We start from the raw sequence: 25163 nt of genomic DNA on the forward strand, positions 1-25163 counted from the left end.
GGGGGACTGGGAAGAAGCGGAGGAGGCAGCGGGAAGCGCTGGGGGGTGTCGCGGCGGCGGGGGGTGAACTGGGAAGGATTGGGGGGAACTGGGAGGTACTGGGAGCAACCGGGAGGCACGGGACGCCGGGGCCCACCCGGCGCCATTTTGCTGCTGCACCCGGAAGCAAGGTCGGAGAACTTCCGGTGAGTGCGCGGGGCGGGGCCTTACCCGCGACGGCCACTTCCGGTGACGCAGTTCCGACAGCGCCGCTTCCGGCTTCCGGTGCGGCCGAGAGGAGCGGGGAGGCCGGAGGGAGGTGAGGGGGCCGCTGGGCCCGACCCCCCCCGCAGCCCCCGGGCCCCCCGGGACCTTCTGGGGTCCCCCCGGGTCCCCCCGGCCCCGCCGGGCCCTGACCGCGCTCTCCACAGGCCGCCATGACGCGCCACGGGAAGAACTGCACGGCCGGGGCCGTGTACACGTACCACGAGAAGAAGAAGGACACGGGTGGGCGCGGGGGGGTCCCGGGGAGGTGGGGAGAGACTCGGGGGGAGTGGCGGGGGGTAACGGCCTGTCCCCGCGTCCCCCCGTAGCGGCCTCCGGCTACGGGACGCAGCGGGTCCGGGTGGGCCGCGACGCCGTGAAGGATTTCGACTGCTGCTGCCTCTCGCTGCAGCCCTGCCGGGACCCCGTGGTCACGTGAGGGACCCCCCAAACCCCCCTGGACCCCCCAACACCCTCTCAGGATTCCTCTGGGACCCCCCAGCACCCCCCCAGGGACCCCCCACTCCCCCTTAGTTCCCTCCCACAATTCTCACAGAACTGGGGGGACCCCAAAGCTCTCCGAACCCCCAGGAGGGACCCCTTGACCCCCCCCAGAGCCTCCGTGCCCCCCCCAGACCCATTAGTGACCCCCAAAGACCCCCCGTAAACCTGCCAATACCCCCCCAAACCCCCCCGTGACCCCTTTAAGTATCTCAGGACCCACCCAAATCCTTCAAGCCCCCCCCAAACCCTTGGAGACCCCCGCAGTCATTTGGAGTGTGTCCCCCCCCGCGCCCTCTGTGGTAGTTCCCTGGACACCCGGGTCCCCCCAGGCCAGATGTGGGGGCTCCCCCAACACCCAAACACCCTCTCGGGGTTTTGGGGGATCCACCCATGACCCCCCCGTGCCCCCCCCGCAGCCCTGATGGGTTTCTGTACGAGCGCGAGGCCATTGTGGGGTACCTGCTGCACCGCAAGGGGGAGATCGCCCGCCAGACCAAGGTGTGTGTGGGGGGGCACCAGGATTTTGGGGGGGTCTGCAGCACGTGGGGGGGACCCCCGTACCGGGGGTGTGGGATCAAGGGGTTTGGGGGGGGCCCCGGCGCTTGAGGAAGGGGAAATGGAGGGGGATGGCGGTGGCAGGCAGGGGGAGACCCATGGGTTGGGGGGGGGGGGCAAAATTTGGGGGTTGGTGGCATTGCGAGGGAACAGCCAAGGGTTGGGGGGATGGACACGGGGTTTAGGGGGTCCTGACTGTCTGGGAATAAAGTGGGGGGGGTCGGGGGGGGATTGAGGGGGCCCGGGGGGCAACAGGGGGCCTCGAGGGGGTGGTGGGAGACACCCAGGGAGGACCCAGGAGTCTGGGGGCGGTTCTGGGGGGTTTGGGGGGGTTCCCCCGGCATTTGGGGGTGACGCCAGGGTTGGGGGTTGCCCCCCCTCGTCCCCCCCCAGGCCTACGAGCGGCAACGGGCGCAGCGGCGGCGGGAGCGTGAGCAGCGGGGCAGGGCGGGGGCCGAGGCCGCCCTGAGGGGTTCCTGCAGGCTGAGACCCCCTCGGCCCCCCCGCGGGGGCTCTGGACGTGGGGGGGGGTGGGAAAGGGGGCGGGGGGCAGGAGGGGATTGGGGGGGGCGGGGGGCTTATGGGGGGCCTGTGGGGCAGGAGGGACTTGGGGGTGGGGGGTTAGGAGGGGGGGTTGGAGAAGGGTTTGGGGAGGGTTCGGGGGCAGGAGGGGGTTGGGGGGGGGATATGGGTTGTGGGGCAGGAGAAGGTTTTGGGGGGCTGGGGGGGGCCGTGGGGGAGGGTTTATGGGGCAGGGGGTGAGGTGCTGCCCCCCTTTTCCCCCCCCAGACCCCGCCCCCGGCCCCTCCGGGCCCCTCCCCAGCTTCTGGATCCCGTCCCTGACCCCCGAGGCCGGGGCCGAGCGGCTGCGCAAACCCGTGAGTGCCCCGCGGCGCGGCCCCCCAGCCCCGCGGCGCGGCCCCCCTGCCACACGGCGCAGCCCCCCTGCCCCACGGCGTTTTCCTTCCCCTGTTGCATCCATCTGCTCTCTTCTGCTCCTTTTTCATTCTTCGGGGAGACCCACGCCTGGAGGGGCTGGGGGGTGGTGTGAGGGAATGTGTGGGTCTGGGGGGGGGTGGGGCAGGGGGTTGTTGTGTGGGTCTAGGGGGAGCGTGTGTGGGTCGGGGGGGCTGCGGGTCTGACCCCTGCCATGCTGTGGGGCGGGGGGGGGATGCGTGGGTCTGACCCCCGGCGCCGTGGGGCAGGACGGGGCCGTGCGCTGCCCCATGAGCGGGCGCCGCCTGCGCCTGCGGGACCTGGTGCGGGTGCGGTTCTGCCCCGCGGAGCCGGGGCTGAGCGGGGGGAGCTGCTGGGGCGCCCCCAGCGCTGGGTCTGCGCCATCACCCGCGACGCCTGAGCAACGCCACGCCCTGCGCCGTGCTGCGGCCCTCGTGAGTGACCGACCCCCGGGACCCCAACTGACCCCCCACGGACCCCCGGACCCCAACCGACCCCCCACTGATCCCCCACTGACCCCCGGGACCCCAACTGACCCCCCCACTGACCCCCGGGACCCCAACTGACCCCTGGGACCCCCCACTGACCCCCCAGGACCCAAACTGACCCCCCACTGACACCTGGGACCCCCCACTGCCCCCGGGACCGCTCAGTGCCCCTAAACTGCCCCCCAGGACCCCCCAATAATCCTTGGGACCCCCAACTGACCCCCTACCCACCGCCTGGGACCCCTCAGTGTATCCCGTGGGCCCCCGAAGTGCCCCCTCGGGGTCCTGAATCGCTCCCTGATTGTCCCTGGGATACCCCGGCCCCCCCCGCGCCCCCCCTGGCCCCTGAGTGCCCCCGTCTGTGGGGCAGGGGGGCCGTGGTGACCCTGGACTGTGTCGAGCGCCTGATCCGGAAGGAAATGCGGGACCCCCTGAGCGGGGACCCCCTGAGCGAGAGCGACATCATCGTCCTGCAGCGGGTGCGTGGGGGGGGATCGGGGGGGCCGGGGGTGTCCCGGCGGGGGGGGGGCTGGAAGGAGAATGGGGGCTCGGGGGGGCTGGGAAGAGATTTGGGGGGCGCTGGGGGAGGGGCGTGTCCTACAGGGCCGATGTTGGGGGGTGGGGGAGGTTTGGGGGGCTCCTCCCGGGGCTCCCCCCATCTCATGTCCTTTTCCCCCCCCCCCCCCCAGGGTGGAACCGGCTTCGCTGGCTCCGGGATCTGCCTCGAGGCCAAGAAGTCCCGCCCAGTCATGCAGGCGTAGAGGGGGCCCCCCCCCCAAAAAACCCCAATTCCCCCCCCCCCCCCCCCCCCGGGGGCTCCAAAACCCCCCCACCCCCCAAAACCAGCCCTGTCCCCCCTTGTACCCCAAAACTCTCCTGGGACCCCCCAGTATCCCCCCCAATACACTGGGGGCCCCCCACCTGCATGATGTCCCCCCCCTGACTCTGTTGTCCCCCCCCCAATAAAGTTGTTCGGCTTCGGGACCCCAGAAGTCACTGCCAGTTGCCACCACACCCCCCCCCCGTGTCGTTGCCCCTTTAAGGGGCGGTTCCGCCTCTCCCGCCCCCCCCCCCCCCCCGCGCTCCACCAATCAGAGGCCGCGGTTGGTAAAACACAACTGTCGCTTTATTGGCGGGGGGACGGGGCTTCCGCGGGCGCCCCCCAATCATCTTTGGACAAAAATAAAGAGGGGCGGGGCCTTCCCCCCTCCCCCGAAATATCTGGTAGAAAAGGGGGGGCCCGGGGGGGCCCCGCAGCAGGTGGGGGGGCCAGAATTGGTGTGGGGGCGGGGACAGGCCCCCCCCCCCCCCCCCCAGACTTTGGGGGGTGTCAGTCAAAGTCGGGGGGGCCCCACACCCCTTTTTTTGGAGGGGGGGTCCCCCCCAATCTTTGTGCAAGGGGGGTAGAGACCCCCCAAAATAAGACACTTCTGGGGTGGGGGCTGCCCCGACTGTAGTGTTAAGGGGGTGGGGGCAGCCCCCCCCGAATAATTCGGGGTGCAGAAAGAATTTGGGGGGCCCCCCCTCCTCCATCCAGCTGGGGGGGCCCCTGTGCCCCCACATTTTTTGAGGGGGGGGGCAAACCCAACAGGAGGATTTATTGTGCCCCGCCCTGTAATTCAAGACACCCCCCCAATATCTCCCGTTTCTCCCACTTTTGGGGGCCCCCCCCTTGATTTTTTTGGGGCCCCCCCCCCAACAATTTTTGGAACTCGGGGGGATCCCGGGGGGGTTCAACCGCCCCAAATTCGGGGGGGGGGGGGGTGTGGTTCTGCTAGCAGTGTAACAATCACCCCCCACACCTCGATTTTCAGGACACCCCCCCTAAAATAATTTGACTCCCCATCAGATTTTTGGGGCCCCCCCCAGACTCTTGAACCCCCCAAGTTTCAGAGGAATCGCCCCAAAATTCGCAAAACCCTCAAATTCCTCTTGGGGGGGGGGGGGGGGGGGGCGAGGGCGCATCTCCAGCCTCCGGGGTCTCCTCTGTTGGGTTGGGGTTTTTTGGGGGGGTGGGGGCTGATTCTCAGGGGTTCCCCCAGGTTCGGCCCCCCCCCGGGTCTGGGGGGGTCACTGGGGGTCCCCGGCCAGCAGGCGGGGGCGGGCAGGTCCCCGAACATCTCGGTGCCGTCCCCCCCCGCAGCGCCAGCGCCCGCATGGAGGCGGCGATTCGCTCCAGGTCGGGGGAGGCCTGGGGGGGGGGGCGCGCGGGGGTCAGGGGGGCCCCCCGAGACCCAATTCCCCCCCCCCCACTTCATTGACCCCCCCCAAAATCCCCATTGTGTACCCCACCCCCCCCCCCCCCAACATCAGCCCCAGGGGCGGCCCCCTATAACCCCCTCCCCATCCCATCAAGCCCCCCCCAAGCACACAGGGAGCCCCCACAAACACCCCCCCCCAAAACACCCCCATGGGCCCCCAGGATTCCTGTACCCCCCCCCCCCAAACCTCTCTACCCTTCTGACCTGCCCCCCCCCTTACAGAGATCCCAAATCCCCCCCCCGGCCATAAATGTCCCCCCCCCATTCCTGTACCCCCCCCAAAGCTCCCCAGACACCCCCCCCCGCCCCACAGAAATCCCTGTAACACCCCAGCCCCATCGAGACCCCCCCGAAAACCCTTACCCCCCCCCAGCCCCACCTTGTGAGCAGAGCCCTCGGCGGGGGGGGGGCCGGGCGCGGGGGGGGCCCGCAGGGGCCACGCGGGGACGGAGACGGGCAGAGAGCGGGCGTAGAGGGGGCCGGGGGGGGGCGGGGGGGGCCCGGCTGCCCCCTCCTCGCCGGGGCTGCCTTCTGCGGGGGGGGGGGGGGGGCACCGAGTCAGCACCCCCTGCCCCTCCCCCCCCCCCCCGTGTCCCTGTAACCCCCCCCGAGCCCCCACATCCCCCCCTTCCCCCTCCCTCACCTCTATACCTCCCCCCCCTCCCCGTGCCCCCCCCCGTGCCCCCCCCCACCGTCGGGGCTCTCGGGCTCGGACTCGGCGCTCGGCTCCTCCTCCTCGTCCATCAGGAACAACCCTGGGGGGGGCACAGGGAGGGGGGGCAGGATTTAAGGGTGCGGCCCCCCCGTGCCCCCCCATTTCCTCTCCAATTCCCCGTCACCCCTCTCCAGCGGCCCCCCCCGATGCCTAAAGTCCCCCCAAACCCCCCCGCCCCCCCCAATGCCCGCCCTGCTCCCCCCGAGCCCCCAACCCCCCCCCGCACCCCCCTCCCCAGTGCCCCCCCATTGTCTCCCCTCTGCCCCCCCCCGGCCCCCCAAACCCCCCAGGAACCCCATCGCCCCCCCCGTGCCCCCCTCACCGGTCGCGTCGCTGGGGGCCGCTCTCCTCTTCCTCCTCCTCCTCCTCCCGCCCCCCCCGCCGCCCCCCGGGGGCCGCTCGGGCCGGGCCGGGGGGGTCGCGGCGCGCGGGGGGGAGGCGCGGCGGGCGGGGGGGGCAGGAGGGGGGCGGCGGGCAGCGGGGGGGCCCCGGCCAGAGCCCGGTGCGCGGCGGCGATCTCGGGGAGGAAGCGGCGGGCGGCGGCGCCGAGGGGGCCGGGGCCGTGGTGGGCGTAAGCGCGGGGGCCCCCCGGGCCCCCCAGGCCGTCAGCAGCACCACCTCGGCCCCCGTGGGCCCCCCGGTACCCCTCGGCCGCCGCCACCAGCGCCGCCCACCGCTCCCGCTGCCCGTCACCCATCGGCTCCGCCCACATCGGGGCGGCGGGGCCGGGGGGGGCGGGCGGGGGGGGGCGGGGGGGTCCCGGCTGCGGCGGAGCCACCGGAGCCGCTCCGCGCCCCCGGCCCGCCCCGCCAAGATGGCGGGGCCGGAAGGGGAGGGGCCGGAAGGGGCGGGCCCGAGGACCGGAACAGGCGGGGCTAAATGGGAAGAATGTTTTGAGGGCGCGTGCTTTGAGGGGGCGTGGTTAGATGAAGGGGCGTGGTTATAACGAGGGCGTGGTTAGAGGGGCAGGGTTGGGAAAGGGCGGGCTTAGGGTGGGGGCGTGGTTAGAGAGGAACGCCGGCGCCGGTAAGGGCGTGGTTAGAACAAAAGGGGCGTGGTTAGGAAGAAAAGGGGCGTTCTTAGAGGCCGGAAGGGGCGTGGCTGTAGGGGGCGTGGCTGTAGGGGGCGGAGCGCGGGGCGGAAGCGGAAGCGGCAGGTGGAGGATGGAGGCGGCGGGCGGGAGGGTGAGGCCGCGCCGGTGTGATCCCCGCTGACCCCGCCGTGACCCCGCGTGACCCCGCGGTGCCGCTGTGGTGTCACCGCCCCCCCCAGCGCTGACACCCCCTGGGGACCGTCTGGGTGTCCCCCAATCCCCCCCCCGCCCCGTGACGGTGTCCCCAGCCCGGGGGGGGGCGGCAGTGACGTCACCGTGTCCCCCAGTCCCTGTGGGGGGTGGCAGTGACACCCCGGGCCCGGACAGGGGAGGGGGGGGTGACAGGAGTGGGGGGACACGGGGGGGTGACAGCGGGTGGCGGGGGCACGCGGGGGGTGACAGCGGGTGGCAGGGGCACGCGGGGGGTGACGGGTCCCGGGGTGTCCCCGCAGGTGCTGCTGGAGGTGACGGGCGTCGCCATCCACACCCGGCTCCACCCCGCGCCCCCCCGCGACGGGCTGCTGAGGGGGCGGCTGCGAGTGGTGCAGGAGGTGGGACTGGGAGGGACTGGGAGGGACTGGAGGGGGCACTGGGAGGGACTGGAGGGAACAGGAGGAGCTGGGACACCGTTCAGAGTGGACTGGTGGTACTGGGAGGGACTGGAGGGGGCACTGGGAGGGACTGGGGGGAACAGGAGGAGCTGGGACACCGTTCAGAGTGGACTGGTGGTACTGGGAGGGACTGGAGGGGGCACTGGGAGGGACTGGAGGGAACAGGAGAAGCTGGGACACCGTTCAGAGTGGACTGGTGGTACTGGGAGGGACTGGAGGGGGCACTGGGAGGACTGGGACGGCGTTGGGGGCGGACTGGTGGCACTGGGAGGGACTTGGGGTGTCTGGAGCAGACTGGGGTGGGTGAAAGGGGGTTTGGGCTGTACTGGGAGCACTGGGAGGTACTGGCGGAGATGGGGGTGCACAGTGGGGGACGGCGCTTTATGCGGGGTTATACTGGTGTGATGGGTTTGCAGTGGCTTGTACTGGCTTACGCTGGTTTATACTGGTTGTGGGCAGGAGAATGACACAGTGCTGCAGTGGGAACCCCTGGAGGGGCCCTGGGACCCCCCCGATGACACGGCGAGTCGCGTCCCCCGCCCCCGGACCCCCAAATCCCCCCCCTGAGCCCCTTGTGCCCCCCCTGACCCCGCTGTGGCCCCCCCAGGCCGCCCCCCCCGAGGAGGAGGAGGAGAGGAGCCCCCAGACCCCGGCTACGAGCCCGACTGGGCCGTGCTGAGCCCCCCCGGCCCCGGCCCCCGCCCCCCGGTACCGCCGGGGGGATTTGGGGGGGCTGGGGGGGGATTTGGGGGCACATGGGGGGCCGGGAGGGATTTGGGGGGGCTGGGGGGGGATTTGGGGGCACATGGGGGGCTGGGGGGGGATTTGGGGGGGCATGGGGGGGGGCAGAAAAGATTTGGGGGGGCTGGAGGGATTGGAGTGGCTGTGAGGAATTTGGGGGGCCGGGGGGGGCGCAGGGTTGGGAGAAGAAGGGGGCCGTGGGTTGGGGGGGACCTGAGGCATTGGGGGGGGACAGCGATAATTTAGGAGCCTGTGGGGTGATCGGGGGGGGGGTCACAGAGGATTTGGGGGGCCAGGGGGGGGTTTGGGGGTGCAGGGAGTGACGGGGCCCCCCCAGGCTGGCAGGGGGGGTTCCAGCTGGCACTGGGGGAGCTGCGGGGGCTGCGCCGGAGCCCCCCGGGTTGTGTCGCCCCTTCGTGGTGCTGCTGCCCCGGCGGGGGCCCTGTCCCCCCCCCCTGCACTTCCCACGGGGGGGACCCCGAAATCTGCTGCGGCTGCTGGGCCCCCGCCTGCGCCCGTGAGTATTGGGGGGGGGGGAGCACCCACGGGGACCCTGCGACCCCCCCCCCCAATCCAAAGAACCCCCCCAGGGCCCCCACTAACCCCCGGGGGTGCCCCCAAACCCAGGGACCCCCCCAGGGTCTCCCTCAACCCCAAGGGGACCCTCAGGGACCCCCCCCAGAGCCCCCCCCGACACCAGGGCACCCCCTGAGCCCCCAAGGCCCCCCAGCCCCAAATTTCCCCCCCCCAAACCCAGGAGCCCCCCAAATACCAGGAGACAGCAGGAGCCCCCCAAACCCGGGGCCCCCCCAAACCCCAGGACCACGCCCAATCCCAGAGACTCGCCCCTAGTTGCCCCCCCCCAATCCCAGGGGACCCCAGGACCCCCCCAAACATCGCTGCCCCCCCCAGGTGCCCCCGGGACTCCCGGCTGCTGCTGGTGACGAGCCCCGAGGACCCCGGGCCCGACCCCCCCCCCGCGCCCCCCTCCCCCGGCCTCGTCACTGTGAGTGACCCCCCCCGGGGGGGCCCCATTTGGGGTTTTTTTTTGGGGGGGGGGGGGGGGCTGTTCTCACAGCTTGGCGCTGCCCCAGGGTTGGGGGGTCCCAAGTGGAAGAGATGAAGATTTTTGAAGGGGGGGGGCACCCGAGGGAGGTTTGGGGGGGCGGGGGGCAAAGCGGGGGGGGTCCCAGGGTGGGGGGGTCCCAAGTTGAGGCTCCCATGGTGAAGTTCCCAGGGTGGGGGGGTCACGGGGGGGGTCCATCCCCAAGGGGGGGGCACGAACTGGGGGTCCCAATGCTGGAATTCTCGGGGTGGGGGGGTCCTGGGGGGGTCCCAGGCTCGGGGGGTCCCGGGGGCGTGGTCGGTGTTGGGGGGCCGCACGGGGTCCCCGTAATCCCCCCCCCGCCGCCCCCCAGAGGCTGCTGCAGGGCCCCTACGCCGCCACCGTGGGGGGGCTGAGCCGGCTGCTGGGGGGGCCCCGAGGCCCCGCCCCCAGCGACGAGGAGGCGGAGCCAGAGCCGGAACCGCCCTTCGAGGTGATCGCCTGTGTGAGTGAGGGCGGGGCCTGGGCGGGGCGGGGCTAATGTGCGGAGGGGCGGGGCTTGAGAGGCTCCGCCCCATCCCTCCCCCATGCAGGTGACGCTGGGGCCTCGCCCCGCCCCCCCGCGGGGGCCCCCGATGACAGAGGAGGAATGGGGGCGGGGCCACGACGCGGAGGGGCGGAGCCTGGACCCGGAAGGGCTGCGGCGACGCCTATTCCGGGGGGTGAGGAGGGGTGGGGCTTGCGGGAGGGTGTGGCTACATGGTGGGTGGGGCTACAGTGAGGGGGTGTGGCTTTGGGGTGGGAGGGGTTTGGTGGTGTGGGCGTGGTCTGAAATGGGCAGAGTTTATGCCTGGAGGAGGTGTGGTCTGGTAGGCGGGGCTACTACAGGGGTGGGGTGGAGTTATGGGTATGTCACGCTGGGAGGGGCGGGGTTTGGAGTGAAAGAGGTGGTGCAGAAAGGGGTGTGGCTTTGTGGTGGGCGTGGTTATAGGGGCGGAGTTATGGGGTGTGGCTGGGGTGGGGTTGCATCATGTGGAAAGGGGTGGGGGGTGGGTAAGGGGGCGTGGTCTCTGAAAAGGGGCGGTGCGGGTGGGCGAGGCCGAGTGGGCGTGTCCTGAGGAGGCCCCGCCCCCAGGGGCTGAGCCCCGAGGTCCGGCTGCGGGGCTGGAGGCGGCTGCTGGGGCTGCCCGGGGGGGGACGGACCCCCAGGAGCGGGCCCGGAGGTGAGGGGGGGCCGGGGGGGGGCCGGGGGGGGTTTGGGGCGGCTCTGGAGGCGTCGGGGGGGGGGGGCCGTGGGGTCGGGGTTGGATTTGGGGGGTCTGCAAAGGGTTGGGGGGGGCTGTGGGGGATTGGGGGGCTGCGTGTGGACTGGGGGGGGTTGATGGGGTTGGGGGGTTTGGGGGGCTCTGGGATGTTCTGGGGGGTTGGGGGCCCCTTGGTGGGTTTTGGGGGTGTCTGGGGCACTTCGGGGTGTCAGCACGCCGTGGGGGGGGTTGGGGGTCTGTGAGCGGGTTTGGGGGTCGCTGGGGGACTTTTGGGGTTCTCTGGGCGGTTTTGGGGGGCTCTGGGGGGTTTTGGGGTGCCCGGGGGGCTGTTTTTGGGGCGCGCGGGTGACGGGGGGGCCGCAGGGACGACTATTTCCGCATGAAGCTGCAGTGGCGCTCGCTCAGCCCCGGGCAGCAGCGCAGGAACCGGCCCCTGCGGCGCTACCGCCGCCGCCTGGGTGAGCCCCGAACCTGCCCCCGCACCCCAAAACCTGCCCCTGAGCCCCAAAACCTGCCCCCGCACCCCAAAACCTGCCCCTGAGCCCCAAAACCTGCCCCCCGCACCCCAAAACCTGCCCCCGCACGCCAAAACCTGCCCCCGCACGCCAAAACCTGCCCCCGCATCCCAAAACCTGCCCCCCGCACCCCAAAACCTGCCCCCCGCACCCCAAAACCAGCCCCCGCACCCCGAACCTGCCCCCGCACCCCAAAACCAGCCCCCCGCACCCCGAACCTGCCCCCTGCACCCCAAAACCTGCCCCCGCACCCCGAACCTGCCCCCCGCACCCCGAACCTGCCCCCCGCACCCCAAAACCTGCCCCCCGCACCCCAAAACCTGCCCCCGCACCCCGAACCTGCCCCCCGCACCCCAAACCTGCCCCCCGCACCCCAAAACCTGCCCCCCGCACCCCAAACATGCCCCCCTCAACCCCAAAAACTTGAGATTCGGGTTACAGCCCCCCCAAATCTGCCCCACGAAGCCCCAAAACCACCCCAGCGCCCCCCAAAACCTGCCCTACAGGGCCCCCATCTGCCTCGGGGCCCCCCAAGGTGCCCCCCAACCCCCCCAACCTGCCCCGTGGCCGCTCTGTCGCCCCCCAACCTGCCCCCCAGGCCCCCCCCCAGGCCCCCCCCCCGGCCCGTCCCCCCGCGCCCCACACGTGTGTCCCCCCCAGAGCGGGACCTGGCCCGTCGTCACCCCGCGGCCACCGGCCCCGAGCGGGCGCTGCTGCACGACGTGCTCATGACCTTCTGCATGTACCACTTCGACCTGGGTGAGGGGGGGCCCGGGGGGGCCCTAAGGGGCTTTTGGGGGTTCCTGGTGGAGTCCTGGAGTCCCTGGGGGTCCCTGGAAGTGTCTTGGGGGGGCCCTGGGGGGGGATTCAGGGTCTGTGGGGGCCCTAAGAAGGCCTGGGGCGGGTATTGGGGGTTCTCCGGGGGGGGGGAGGATTCCGGGGTGCATAAAAGGGTTTTGGGGTTCCTGGGGGTCCCTCAAAGAGCCTTGGGGGGGGGATTGAGAGTCCATGGGGGTCCTTGAAAGGGTTTTGGGGTCCTTGGGGGACCCTAAAGGGGGTTCTGGGGTTTGGGGGGGGGGCTTGGGGTCTCTGGGGGTACTTAAAAGATTCTGGGGGGGGTCTGGGGGTCCCTAAGAGGGTTTTGGGGGTCCTTGGTGGATTCTGGGGGCTCCTGGGGGCCCCTAAAAGGGTCTTGGGGGTCTCGGGGCTTTTGGGGGTCCTTGAGGTGGATTTGGGGTCCTGGGGGGGTCCCTGGGGGGGGGGGGGGGGCATGGGAAGGTCCTGCTGGATTTGGGGGTCCCATGGGGGACTTGGGGGGGCAGCACAGAGATCTGGATGGGGCTGGAAGCTTCATGGAGGGGGAGTTGGGGCATTTTGGGGGGGCGCTGGGTTTTGGGGGGCCCCTGCTGACCCCCCCCCCCCAAAAGGGTACGTGCGGGGGATGAGTGAGGTGCTGGGGCCCCTCCTGGCCGTCACCCCCGACGAGGTGGAGGCGTTCTGGGGGTTCTGCAGCATCATGGAGATGGTGGTGAGGGGGGGGGACCCCAAAACCGGCGGGGGGGGACCCCAAAGGGGGGGTGGAGAGAAAATTGGGGGAGTCACTGAAACGGGGGGTGGTCGGAGCGGGAGGGGGGGGAAAGAGGAACAACGAAACGGGGGAATGGGGATGTTGGAGCCTCAAGTGTGGGGGGGTGTAAAAAGGGGGGGGCGCTAAATGGGAAAAGGGGGGGCTAAGGGGGGGGCAGTGTAATGGGGGGACCCCAAAATGAGGAGTAGGGGAGGGCGGGAGGAGCATGGGGACCCCAAAACGTGCCTTAAAGGGGATTTGGGATGGAAAAAAAAAGATTCAGGAGGTTCAGGGGGTTGGGGGGGGGCACTTTTTTACCCCAATACCCCCTTTTTTTTTTTTTTCCCCCCAAGGGGGGCAACTTCGGGCCAGGCCGGGAGGGGCTGAAGCGGCAACTGGGGCAACTGGGGCAGCTGCTGCGGGTGCTGGACCCCAACCTCTGCGACCGCCTGGGTGGGTCCCCGAAACCTGCTGGGGGGGGCACCCCAAAACCAGCCCCGGGGGGGTTGGGTGCCCCAAAGTGGAGGAAAATGCCCCAAAATTGGGTCTTGGGGGGTAGAGCACCCCAAAATCGGGGGGTTGGGGCCGCGGGGCCCCCTGACAGCCCAAAATGAGGGAAACGCCCCAAAATCGTGTTCTTGGGGCCTCACTGCACCCCGGGATGGGGGAAAGGCCCCCAAAATGGGGTCCCGGGGGGGGTCGTGGGGCTTTGGCACCCCAAATGGGAGAAAGTCCCCCAAAATTGTCTCTCTGGGTGGTGTGTGACATTCTGGCACCCCAAAACGGGGGAGAAACCCCCCAAAATGAGGCTCCTGCGGGCCTGGGGTACCCTGGCCCCCCCCCCAAATCATCTTTTTTGATTGTTTGACCTTGCGGCGCCCCAAAATGGGGCAAAACCCCCCGAATCGGCTCCGAGGGGGGTGTAGACCCCCCCCAGCCCCCCGAAATGCCCCCCCCACCCCCTCAGCTGCCCATTGCCATGGTAACGCGCCCCCCCCCCCCCCCCCGTTCCCCCCCCCAGAGGCCGGGGGCGCCCGGGGCCGCTGCTCCCGGTGGCTCCAGCTCCGCTTCCAGCCCCAGGTCGGGCTCCAGGGGACCCTGCGGCTCTGGGAGGTACCGGGGGGGCACGGGGGGGACGTCGTGGGGACACGGGGGGGACGCGGGGGACATGTGGGGAAAAAAGGGGGGACACGGGGGGGCACAGGAGGGACGTGGGGAGCAGAGGGGGGGCACGGGGACACGGGGGGGACGTCGTGGGGACACGGGGGGGACATGGGGGACACGTGGAGAACAGAGGGGGGGCACGGAGGGGACACGGGGACACTGGGGGCGACATGAGGACAGGGGGGTGAGGAGGGACATGCGGGTATATGGGGAGATGGGGGGACACGGGGGGGGCCATGGCAGGGATGGGGGGGACACGGGGGGGCCGGGGGGGACATGTGGAGGACACGGAGACACGTCCCTCATGTCCCCGTGTTCCCCTTTACCCCGTGTGCCCCCTTTATCCCCCCCCCATGTCCCTGTCCCCCCCGTGTCCCCCCCGTGTCCCCGTCCCCAGGTGCTCTGGACGGGGCTCCCCTGCCCCAACTTCCTGCTGCTGCTGGCCTGCGCCCTCCTGGAGGCGGCCGGGGACGCCCCCCCCCGCCCCGGGGACAGCGGGGGGGGCACCGGGGGGGGCACCGGGGGGGACAGCAGCGGGGACACGGACGAGGACAGCGACGGGGACGAGGTGGGGCTGGGGACACCGGGGGGGGGGGGGGGGGGCGTTGGGGGGTTGGGGACAGATCTGGAGACCCGGGGGGGGGTTTGGGGGCCCGGGGGGGTTGTTGGGGACGCGGGGGGGTTGTTGGGGACGCGGGTGCCCCCCCGCGGTGACGGTCCCGTGTCCCCAGGGCCCCCCCGGGCCGCGCCGGGCGCTGGACGCGGAGCAGCTGCTGAGCCGGGCCGAGGGGCTGTTCCTGCAGCTGGCGGCCGCCCCCGTGAGCGACCCCCCCGCGCCCCAAAACTGCCCCCCCGCGCCCCAAAACCGACCCCCTCAAACTGCCCCCCCGCACCCCCAAACTGCCCCCCTGTGCCCCCAAACCAACCCCCCCGCGCCCCAAAAACGACCCCCCCAAACTGACCCCCTGCCCCCCCAAACTGACCCCCCCCGCACCCCAAAATTGACCCCTCAAAACCGACCGCCCCCCACCCTGAGAGCGACCCCCCCGCGCCCCAAATCGTCCCCCCCACACCCCTGAAACCAGCCCCCCGCGCCCCAGAACCGACCCCCCCAGAGCGACCCCCCCTGCTGCCCCTCCCACCCAGACCCCCAAACTGACCCCCCCGGACCCCAAAACTGCCCCCCAAGCTATGCCCCCCCTTCCCCTCAATCTACCCCCCAACTGCCCCCCAACCCCCTCTCTCCCCAGGAGCTGCCCCCGGCCCTGCAGGAGCTGCTGGGACTGGGGGGGCCCCCCCCGCGCCCCCCCCACAGCCCCCCCCCGCAGCCACCGCACCCCGAGAGCGCCGGGGGCGCCCGCACCCCCCCCCCCGAGGGGACCCCCCATCTTAGGGGGGGCCCCTTCCAGCACCTTAATGGGGAAGGGGGGGGGGGGTGGCCCAGTTCTGGGCTCCCCCCCCCGAAACCCCCCTGGGCCCCCCCGAAGCCGACGCCGTTTGGGGGCCCCCCCCCCCCCTTTGTGCTGCATTAAAGCTGTTGGTGACGCCCGAGCCGGGGGGTCTTGGGGGGGCCCAGACGCCTCGTCCTGCCCCCCCGTACGGAGACCCCAAACCAGTATGGAGAGCCCAAACCAGTACGGAGAGCCCAAACCAGTATAGGGACCCTCAAACCAGTATGGAGAGCCCAAACCAGTACGGGAGCCCAAACCAGTATGGAGAGCCCAAACCAGTATAGGGACCCTCAAACCAGTATGGAGAGCCCAAACCAGTACGGAGAGCCCAAACCAGTATGGACACCCCAAACCAGTATAGGGACCCCCAAACCAGTATGGAGCCACCCAAACCAGTAGGGAGATTCCAAACCAGTATAGGAACACCCAAACCAGTATGGACACCCCAAATCAGTATAGGAGCAGCCAAACCAGTATAGCAACACAGAACCCAGTATAGGAACACACAAACCAGTATGGGCACCCCAAACCAGTATAGGGACACACCAGCCGGTATAGAGACCCCCAAACCAGTATGGAAACGCCCAAACCAGTACAGGCTCTCTCAGACCTTGGGGATACTGGGGGGGACACGGGGGTGGTCACTGGGGACACTGGGGAGGAGCAGAGGGTTACTGGGGGTGCGCTGGAGGGGGCACTGGGAGTGACTGGGGGGCACTGGGAGAACGAGGGGCTGCGCTGGGAACTCGCAGCCCCGCCCCTCGGCGCAAGCCCCGCCCTGCCGGAACTGCGGGTCTCAACCCTCCAATCAGCAGGCGCGAGCCGGGCAGCGGCCCCGCCCACGGCCGCTGGGACGCGCCAATCAGTGGGGGCGCTGCGGCGGGGGCGGGGCTAGAGGCGAGGGGCAGAGGGAGGGGGCGAGGGGGCGGGGAGAGGGGGCGGGCCGGCGAGCATGAGCCAGTAGAAACAGAGTGAGGGCGGGGCCTTCCCGTGAGCGACGCGCCGCTCCGCCAGTGGGGGGCAGCACAGCTGCGAGCCGGGGAAGGCGGGTCTGATGGTGATTGACAAGCAGCGCCGCCAATGGGGACGGCGACGCTGCTGTGAGTGACGGCGGCCGCGGCCAATGGGAACGGGCGTTGCCCGGCGGTGGCTGCTCAGAGCGGGCGGGGGGGGCGCGGGGGGGTCTGGGGGGGCAAAGGGGCGATTGGGGAGGGGGGGGAGAGGGAGTTTGGGGAGAAAAGAGCCGGTTTTGGGGTGTCTGAGAGGAAAAGGCGCGGTTTGAGGATCTCTGGGGGGGGAACAGGCGGGTTTGGGGGACCCTGAGGGGGGAAAAACTATTTCTGAGGTGAAAAAATATTTTGGGGGGGCTCTGAGAGAAGAAAACAGGTCTGGGGGGGTCTTGCGGGGGGGGGTGTGTGTGTCAGGTTTTTCTGAGGAATAAAAAAAAAAAAGCCAGTTTGGGGTGTCGAGGGAGGCGCGTTTATTCCCCGTGTCCCTCTGGTGCTGGGGGGTGACCCCGGGTCCGGGGGGGTCCGCGTGTCCCCCCCCCGCTCAGGGGGGGCGCAGGGCGCGCAGCACGCGCAGGGCGAGGGGCCGCAGGCGGGGCCGGGGGGCGCGGGGGGGCAGCAGCAGCACCAGCAGCTCCCCGCGGCGCAGCAGGGCGCAGCCCGTGTGGGTCCCCAGCGCCGCGTAGCACAGCCCGGCCCCGGGGGGGGGGCCCTGGGGGGGGCACCGTCACCCCCAAACCCAGCGGCACCCCCCGCCAGCCCCCAGACCCCCAAGTAGCCCCCAGAGCCCCGACTGCCCCCCCCGACCCCCAAGGGACCCCCCCAGACCCCCAACTGCTCCCCCCCCGCCCCCCAAGTGACCCCCCCAGGCCTCCAAGGGACTCCTTGGACCCACAACTGCCCCCCCCCAGCCCCACAACCGCTCCCACTGCCCTCCAAGTGACCCCCCCCCACGGGCACCCCCAGCCCCTAAGTAGCCCCCACCCCCCCAACTGATCCCCCAGGGGCCCCCCCAGCCCCACAACTGCCCCCACCCACCCAAGTGAACCCCCACCCCCCAACTGCCCCCCCCAAACTGCCCCACTTGGCCCCTCCCAGCCCCCCAAAACCCCTCTGGACCCCCAACTGCCCCCCTCAAACCCCCTCCCTCACCTGGGGGCCCCCCCTCTTCGGGCAGAGTTGGGGGGCCAGGAGGGTGTAGAGGTGGCACAGGGCGGCCCCACGGCGCTGGGGGGGCAGCGCATCGTCTGGGGGGGCAACGGGGGGGTCAGGGGGGGCAAAGAGGTTCGGGGGGCTCGGGGGGGGTGGGGGGTTGTGGGGAGGAGTTGGGGGGCGGGGGCAATGGGGGGGTGGATTTGGGTTCGGGGGGGCGGGGGGGGGTACGTACCCTGCCCCCCCCCCGTCACGATGCCGCTCTGGGTCCGGCCCTGCTGGCGGTGGATGAGCAGGTACCTGGGGGGAGGGGGTGTTAGTTTGGGGCCCCCCCCCCAAAAAAAAACCGCTGCTGGAACCCTTTGACGCCCCCCCCAGGAGCTCAGGGCCCCCCCCAACCCCTCCCCCGGGGGTTCAGACCCCCCCAAATGGTTCAGGGACCCCCCAGGCTCATAGAGGAAACTCAAGGACCCCCAGATCCCCTCCCCAACCCCCCCCCGAGTTCAGGGACCCCCCCTTGACCCCCCCAAAGGCTTACAGGCCCCCCCAACCCCCCCCCAAGAGGTTCAGCCCCTCCCCAGCCCCCCCCCGGGGTTCAGGGCCCCCCCAGACCCCCCCAAAGGGTTTCGCCCCCCCCCCCAAACCCCCCAAGAGATTCATGCCCCCCCCTGGGGTTCAGGGCCCCCCCCATGGTTCAGAGACCCCCCCAACCCCCCCCCGAGGGTTCCAGACCCCCCAAATCCCCCCTCTCCCCCCCCCAAACTCACGCCAGGACCCCTCGGGGCAGGGGGGCGGGGGGGGGCGGGCGCAGCCCCGCAGCTGCTCCAGGACGGGGCCCCAGAACTGGGGCACGAGCTGGGGGGGGGAATTATAAAAACTTCGGGGGGGGGGGGGGTGGACACGACACCCCCAAACCCCCCCACCCCCCCCACCCCCTCACCTGGGTGTGGAGGAGCTGCAGGGGGGGCGGGGGCCGCAGAGCAGCGCGACCCCCACCCCCGGCACCACTCCAGCAGCAGCAGCCGGTGGGGGACCTGGGGGGGCGGGGGGGGCAGTCAGTTTGGGGGGGCCGGGGGGCACCTGGGGGGGCTGAGGGGGGGCAGTTGTGGGCCGGGGAGGGGCATTTAAGGGTTATGGGGGGGAAATTATATGGGGGGGGGAGTTGAGGGGGGCAATTAGGGGTCGGTGGGGGGCATTTGGGGGTTGGGGGGGCAGTTGGGGATCCGGGGGGGTCAGTTTGGTATCGGGGGGGTCAGTTGGGGGTCAGGGGGGGCAGTTCTGGGTCAGGGGGGGATCAGTGGTGGATCGGGGGGGGCAGTTGGGGGTCGGGGGTGTCAGGAGGGGTCGGGGGGGCAGTTGGGGGTCAGGGGGGCAGTTGGGGATCAGGGGGGGCATTTGCGGGTCGGGGGGGGCAGTTTGGGTTCGGGAGGGGTCAGGAGGGGTCAGGGGGGCAGTTGGGGGTCGGGGGGGCCTCACCGTGGGGCTGCTGTGGGGCAGGTAGACGGGCAGGTCGCGGGCAGAGGGGCCGGGGGGGCCGCCGCGCCCCCCCCCAGCAGCCCCCCAGCAGGGCGGTGTCGGGGGGGGCAGCCCCCACCAGGGGGGGGTCGCCAGCAGCACCCGCCCCCCCCCGCCCCCCACCAGACACCCCAACCCCGTCTGCGCCGCCGCCGCGAAGGCCTCGAGGCGCTCCTGGGGGGCACGGGGGGGGCACGGGGGGGTCAGGGCGCCCCCGAGACCCCCCCCAAAAAAAAAAATAAAATTTGGGATCCCCCAATAGTGGTTGGGGGGGGGAAGGGAATGGGGACCCCCCCGAAACACCCCCATAGTCGGGGGGGTGGGGGGTCCCCCGGGGGGGTCGCAGGGGGGGTTTGGGGGTCCCACAGTGGGGGGGGTGGATTTGGGGGTCCCGTGGAACTCGGGGGGGGCGGGGGGGGGGTCTCAGGAAGAGTTGGGGGGGGATTTGGGGGGAGCCATAGGGAATTCGGGGGGTCCCCGGGGGGGGTTGGGGGGTCCCCACCTGCAGAGCGTCTCGGGGGGGCCCTGGGGGGAGGGGGCAGGAGGGGGGGCCCAGCCCCAGCCCCCCCCCGCCGGGCCCCAGCAGCGCGTCGATGAGCCCGAAGCAGCTCTGGGGGGGCGGGGGGGGGTCACGGCCTGGACCCCCCCCTCCTGCCCCACCCCCAGCACCCCCGACCCCCCCTTGGACCCCCCAGTTCCCCCCAGTTGCCCCCAGTCACCCCCAGTTGCCCCCCAGTCACCCCCAGATGCCCCCAGTTGCCCCCCAGTCACCCCAGTTGCCCCCCAGTCACCCCCAGATGCCCCCAGTTGCCCCCCAGTCACCCCAGTTGCCCCCCAGTCGCCCCCAGTTGCCCCCCCCGTACCCGCAGGTCCCGCTTGAGCCGCTCCACGTTGCGGATGGGCACCAGTTCATCCAGTCCCAGCACCAGCACCTGCGGCACTGGGATGCACTGGGAGCACTGGGGAGGGGGGTCGGGGGGGGCACTGGGGTGGACTGGGAGCACTGGGGAGGGGACTGGGGTGACTGGGAGCACTGGGGAGGGAGGTGGGGAGCACTGGGGGCTCAGGGGCCACTGGGCTGGGCCAACTGGTCTGTACTGGTCTGTACTGGGAAAAACTGAGCAGTACTGAGAAATTCCTGTGTCCTACTGGTGTGTCTCGGCCCATACTGGGTCATACTGGGGGGGGCCAAGCGAAACTGGGGGCACTGGGGGGGATCCTGGTCCGTACTGGTCTGTACTGGGAGGTCCTGGGAGGCACTGGGGGAGACCCTGGATCATACTGGGCCATACTGGGGGGGTCTTGAGCCATACTGGGGGGCACTGAGAGGGACTGGGAGGCTCTGGGGGTCACTGGTCTGTACTGGAAGTCCCTGGGGGTCTGTACTGGTCTGTACTGGTCCGTACTGGGGGGCTCACCATGGCGCTGAAGGCGGAGTCGAGGAGGCGCTTGAGGGCGGGGCCAGAGGTGCCGGGGGCGGAGCTTAGCGCGATCAGGGTGATGCTGGGGGGGACGGGGGGCGACGGACATGGGGGGCTGCCCCTGAGCCCCCAACCTGCCCCCCGTGACCCCCACATGACCCCCCGTGACCCCCCCGTGACCCCCTGACGCCTGTGAACCCCCCGTGACCCCCCTGACCCCCACATGACCCCCCTGTGACCCCCCCATGGCCCCACCTCTGCCTGTAGCCCCCCCCATCCTCCCACACCCCCCATGGCCCCTCCCTTTCCCCTGTGACCCCCCCATGACCCCTTGTGACCCCCGTGACCCTCCGCGACCCCCACCTCTGTCCGTAGCCCCCCCAGGCCAGGCGGGCGCTGGGCGTCGCCGCCCCCCGCAGCCCACCCCCGCGCTGGCCCCGAACATGTGGACGCCGTTGAGGGACCCGATGACGGAGAAGGGCAGCTGGGGGTCAAAGGTCAGCGGGGTCAGCGCGGGGTCAGTGGGGTCAGAGGTCACGGAGCGGTGGGGCGGGGGCGGGGCCTCACCTGGGGGCGGGGCGGCCGGCAGAAGAGTGGCAGCCCACTGCCCGCGGCCAGGCAGAGCAGGCAGAGAGCCCCGCCCCCTTCCGCCATGGACACGCCCCCCTCCCGACAGGCCCCGCCCCCTAAGACAAATCCCCGCCCAATCGGGCTCAGCTTACACCTGCCAGACTCCGCCCCACACTGCCACACCCTGTCAGGCCCTGCCCTGTCCCTCGGGGACACACCCACTTCTGAACACGCCCACTCTTTGGCCACGCCCCTTAAAGCCTCAGGGGCCCCGCCCTGTTTCTCTGCTCCGCCCCCTACAGCCGCACCCGGCCACAGGCCCTGCCCCCTAAGGCCTCATCTGACCCACAAGCCCCGCCCCCAAGGCCACACCCAGCCCACAGGCCCCACCCTGTCTCTCTGTCCACGCCCCCCCAGGCTCCACCCAGCCCTCGGGCCCCACCCTGACTTTCTGGCCACGCCCACAAGACCACACCCAGCCCACAAGCTCCGCCCCGTGTCTCTGGACCCGCCCCCTCAGCCCCTCGCCCCGCCCCTCCGGCTCCGCCCCCGCCGCCCGCCCGGCCCCGCCACGCGCCGCTCAGGCCCCGCCGGCCGCCATGTCCGCGCGGAGCACGCCGGGAGCGCCGCCGGTTGCCACGGCGACAGCGCAGGGGCGGGGCCTCCATCGCGCCTGCGCGGCGGCGCCGAAACGGAAGAGGCGGGGACAAGGCGAGGGCGTGGCCCAATCGCGACCCCGCCGCCTCGTTCTCACCTCTCCTTGCCCCGCCCCCTTCCTCCCCCGCCGTTGCCTCGGCGACGCTTGTCCCCGCCCCCTTCGCGCATGCGCAGCGCTGGGGGGGCGGGGCCTGCGGCGGACGCGAAAGGGAGCACTTCCGGCGCGCGGCGGAGGGCGGGAGCCGCGACCACCGGTACCGGCGGGGGGGGGGCGGAAGCGCCGCGCGGGAGCCGGGCGGGGTCAGAGCCCCCCTCAGCCCGCGCCCCCCGCAGCCCCCCGGCGCGGGGCCATGGGTGGTGCCGGCGCTGGAGGCCCCCGCCCCCCCGCTGCCCGCCATGGTCGCCGACGTCGTGTTCGTCATCGAGGGAACGGCCCAACCTCGGGCCCTACTTCGAGTCGCTCCGCAAACACTACCTGCTGCCCGCCATCGAGTGAGCCCCCCCGGGACCCCCAAACCCCCGGACCCCCCCGGACCCCCCCAAACCCCCAGGGACCCCGTCAAACCCCGTTGGGGACCCCTCCGACTCCTGGGGATCCCCCCAAATTCTTTGGGAATCCCCCTCGACTGCTGGGGACACCCCCCCAGGACCCCCCCAAATCCCTTGGGACCCCCCCGGGGAGCCCCGAGAATGTCCTGAGGACACCCCTAAACCCCCGAGATCCCCCGAATCCCTGAGGACGCCCCCGAAGGTCCCCCCAAACCCCCATTGTGGGGCCCCCCCCCCCAAAACCTTCAGCCCCCCAGAATCCCCGAGGAGACCCCCCCAACCCCCCCCGAGAGGACCCGTGAAATCCCTGAACCCCACAACAAACACCCTGGGGACCCTCCGAGAGCCCCCCCCAAACCTCTGGGGGACCCCCCCCAAACCCGCGAGACCCCCCCAAACCCCTCAGGACCGCGCCCCCCCCTCTCAATCCCTTTTCCCTCCCTTCAGGTATTTCAACGGGGGGCCACCGGCCGAGACCGACTTCGGGGGTGACGTGAGTCGGGGCTGGGGGGGTCAGCGGGGTGGGGGGGGGGGGTACAGCATCTGGGGGGGTTTTGGGGTGACCGTGGCCCCCCCCGCAGTACGGGGGGACCCAGTACAGCCTCGTGGTTTTCAACACGGTGGATTGTGCCCCCGAGTCCTACGTCCAGTGTCACGCCCCCACCAGCAGCGCCTACGAGTTCCTCACCTGGCTCGACAGCATCCAGTGAGGGGGGGGGATTTGGGGGGGGGGGGCACCCCCAGGGACCCCCCCCGGGACCCCCCCGGGACCCCCCCGGCGGGTGGGGGACGTGGCGGAGGGGGGCGGGTTGGGGTACGGACACCCCAGCAGCGTCTCACTGGGATAAATGGGGGGGGGGGGGGAGTGAGGGGATTATTTTGGAGGGGGGCGTGTAGATATTTGGGGGGGGGGGGCAGCCCTAAGGACCACTGGGGGGGGAAATATGGGGGGGGGGGGGGGTATGGACCCCCCCAGCAGCGCCTGGGAGCTCCTCAGCAGGAGGGGGGGCCGCTTGGGGGGGAGGGGAGCAGATATGGGGCTGAGGATGGGGGGGGGAACGGGCAGGCGTGGGGCTGGGGGGTCACTGAGGGGTTTTTTTTGGCGGGGGGGGGGGGTATTCTCAGGGTACGGACCTGCAGGGATGGGGGGGCAGAGATGTGGGGGTGGAGGAGGGTTTCGAGGGGGGGGCACAGCCTCTTGGGGGTGTGGGGGGCGCTGCTGGATCCCTGAGCTACCCCCCCGTGCCCCCCCCCCCCCTCAAAGATTTGTTGGGGGGGCGGCGAGAGCTGCAGCCTGATCGCCGAGGGGCTCAGCACCGCCCTGCAGCTCTTCGACGACTTCAAGAAAATGCGGGAGCAAATGTGAGATGCCCCCCACCCCCCCAAAACGTTTCATTGCACCGGGGGGGGGCACCCCAAAATACACCCCCGGGGCCCCCCTTAACCCTGCCGTGCCCCCCCCTCGCAGCGGCCAGACCCACAAGGTCTGTGTCCTCATCTGTAACTCCCCCCCCTACCTGCTGCCGGCGGTGGAGAGCACCACGTACTCGGGGTACAGCACCGAGAACCTGGTCCAGTGCATCGGGGAGGTGAGGGGGGGGCACCTGGGGACCCCCGCGGGAAAAAAAAAGCATCCCAGGCCCCCCCCAGGGGGAAAATGGGGTTCTGGGAACTCCCTGGGGGGGTAAAAAGGGTCCTGGGTCATCACGAAGGCGAGCGGTGGGGTTTTGGGGAGCCCCCCAGGGGGAAAATGGGGTCTTGGGCCCCCACCGAGGAGAAAAAGGGTCTTGGGACCCCCCCGGGGGAAAAAACGGGGGTGCCAGGCCCCCCCAGGGGAAAAAGGGGGGTTCTGGGAGCTCCCCGTGGGGGGCAATAAGGGTCCTGGGACACTGCGAAGGGTCAGGGTTCGTCGTTTTGGGGAGCGGCAGGGTCTTGGGGACCCCCCCGGGGGGAAAATGGGGTCCCTGGATATTGAGGTGTCCCCCCCTGGTATTGGGGTGCCTGTAGGGGGCAGCTTGAACACCGGGGTCACCCCAGTAAGGTGGGGGGGCACAGCTGGACCCAGGGATCCCCCCCCCCCCCCCCCCCCGAAAAAAAAAATCCAGGGGGTGCCCCCAAACCCTTTCCGTGGCACCTGGCGGCTCACGGGGCAGGGGGGGTCGGTCCGCCGGGCTTTTGGGGTCCCCCGGGGGGTCCCCACTAACCCCCCCCCCGTTTGCCGCAGCGGGGGATCCATTTCTCCGTGGTGGCCCCCCGGAAGCTGCCGGCGCTGCGGGTGCTGTTCGAGAAGGCCCGGGCCCCCCCCGGGGCGCTGGAGCCCCAACCCAAGGAGTGCGGGCAGGACCCCCGGCACATGGTGCTGGTGCGCGGGTGGCGCTGCCCGGTACGGGGGGGCCGGGGGGGGCAATGGGGGGATTGGGGGGGCAGGATCGTGGGCTGGGGTCACACACATATAGAGAGGTGATGGGGGGGGGGGTGAGGCCATGGGGGGGGCAGAGGAATGGGGGGGGGACATGGGGGGGCAAGGACCACGTGCTGGGGGCATTTTGGGGGGACACACACATGGGGGGGGCATGGGGGGGACGTAGGGAACCAGGGGGGGGGCAATGGGGGGATTGGGGGGGGCAGGACCATGGGCTGGGGTCACACACACACGGGGGGGGGGGGCAGAGGGATATCGGGGGGGCGTGAGGATGGGGGGTAAGGGGGGGGGCAGGACCATGATCTGGGGGTACGGGGGGGGGGCACGCGTGGGGGGGGCAGAGAAACATCAGGGTGGGGGGAAGAACGGGATGTTTTGGGGTGGGGGGGGTCGGTCCCTTGAGGCGTGTTTGGGGGGGTCACCCCCCCTTCTCACCCCCCCCCCGGTGTGTGTCTCCCCATTTTTTACCCCCCCCCAGCAGGCAGCGCCGCCTCCTCCACCTCCCTCCAGCCCAAACCCCCGTGGCCCCCCCCAGCTGCCCCCCGCCGCCCCCCAACTGCCCCCGGCCCCCCCGCAGCCCCCGCCCGCGGGGCCGCAGCCCTACCAGGTACCCGAAACGCCCCGGAAACACCCCCAAAAACGGGGCTGGGGGGGCCCCCAACCCCCCCCACCACCCCCCCCAACCTCAACTTCTT

At 71.4% G+C, this 25163-nt stretch overlaps 5 protein-coding genes across 10 annotated transcripts in view; 3 read left to right on the forward strand and 2 right to left on the reverse strand.

Annotated features, from left to right (window-relative positions):
* The first annotated feature begins 87 nt into the window (after positions 1-87).
* NOSIP (nitric oxide synthase interacting protein) lies at positions 88-3521 on the forward strand. Its single transcript, XM_074929818.1, is given in 11 exon segments — positions 88-298; positions 411-486; positions 573-678; positions 1164-1245; positions 1696-1822; positions 2092-2180; positions 2508-2586; positions 2589-2651; positions 2654-2693; positions 3118-3226; positions 3437-3521. Coding segments are annotated over 10 exon segments (837 nt in total). The 5' UTR covers positions 88-298; positions 411-416; the 3' UTR covers positions 3509-3521.
* Positions 3522-3855: 334 nt separating this feature from the next.
* Positions 3856-6553, reverse strand: AKT1S1 (AKT1 substrate 1). The gene is given in 3 exon segments (XM_074929819.1): positions 3856-4884; positions 4887-4938; positions 6046-6553. Coding segments are annotated over 3 exon segments (690 nt in total). The 5' UTR covers positions 6436-6553; the 3' UTR covers positions 3856-4636.
* Positions 6554-6872: 319 nt separating this feature from the next.
* TBC1D17 (TBC1 domain family member 17) lies at positions 6873-15811 on the forward strand. Its single transcript, XM_074930005.1, is given in 20 exon segments — positions 6873-6907; positions 7269-7367; positions 7887-7956; positions 7996-8001; positions 8056-8135; position 8345; positions 8506-8556; positions 8559-8685; positions 9081-9174; positions 9587-9718; positions 9807-9935; positions 10349-10446; positions 10842-10936; positions 11654-11752; positions 12421-12521; positions 12914-13013; positions 13582-13673; positions 14122-14292; positions 14456-14542; positions 14975-15811. Coding segments are annotated over 20 exon segments (1935 nt in total). The 5' UTR covers positions 6873-6886; the 3' UTR covers positions 15257-15811.
* Positions 15812-16647: 836 nt separating this feature from the next.
* On the reverse strand, positions 16648-21403 carry FUZ (fuzzy planar cell polarity protein). Of its 6 annotated transcripts, none has more exons than XM_074930035.1 (11): positions 20838-21401; positions 20634-20754; positions 20268-20352; positions 19713-19808; positions 19352-19459; positions 18811-19023; positions 18275-18368; positions 18102-18189; positions 17570-17634; positions 17335-17429; positions 16648-16894 (listed from the first exon to the last, which is right to left on the reverse strand). In XM_074930035.1, exons 3-11 carry the CDS (start codon positions 20268-20270, stop codon positions 16727-16729), a joined length of 930 nt encoding a protein of 309 aa, XP_074786136.1. In that variant the 5' UTR covers positions 20271-20352; positions 20634-20754; positions 20838-21401; the 3' UTR covers positions 16648-16726. The 6 variants fall into 6 exon arrangements, with proteins under 6 accessions (XP_074786136.1, XP_074786138.1, XP_074786141.1 ...); XM_074930037.1 differs by having other exon boundaries at positions 19713-19781; positions 20838-21398; XM_074930040.1 differs by lacking the exon at positions 18811-19023 and having other exon boundaries at positions 20838-21403.
* MED25 (mediator complex subunit 25) overlaps positions 20269-25163 on the forward strand; it is a 5281-nt gene continuing 386 nt past the window's right edge. Inside the window, 8 exon segments of the mRNA XM_074929820.1 lie at positions 20269-20346; positions 21672-21932; positions 21934-21989; positions 22494-22539; positions 22628-22754; positions 23312-23408; positions 23515-23635; positions 24271-24429. Coding sequence (XP_074785921.1) covers positions 20269-20346; positions 21672-21932; positions 21934-21989; positions 22494-22539; positions 22628-22754; positions 23312-23408; positions 23515-23635; positions 24271-24429 — 945 coding nt within the window.

Source organism: Athene noctua, chromosome 31 (genome assembly GCF_965140245.1).
Source record: "Athene noctua chromosome 31, bAthNoc1.hap1.1, whole genome shotgun sequence".
Taxonomy (NCBI): Eukaryota; Metazoa; Chordata; class Aves; order Strigiformes; family Strigidae; genus Athene; species Athene noctua.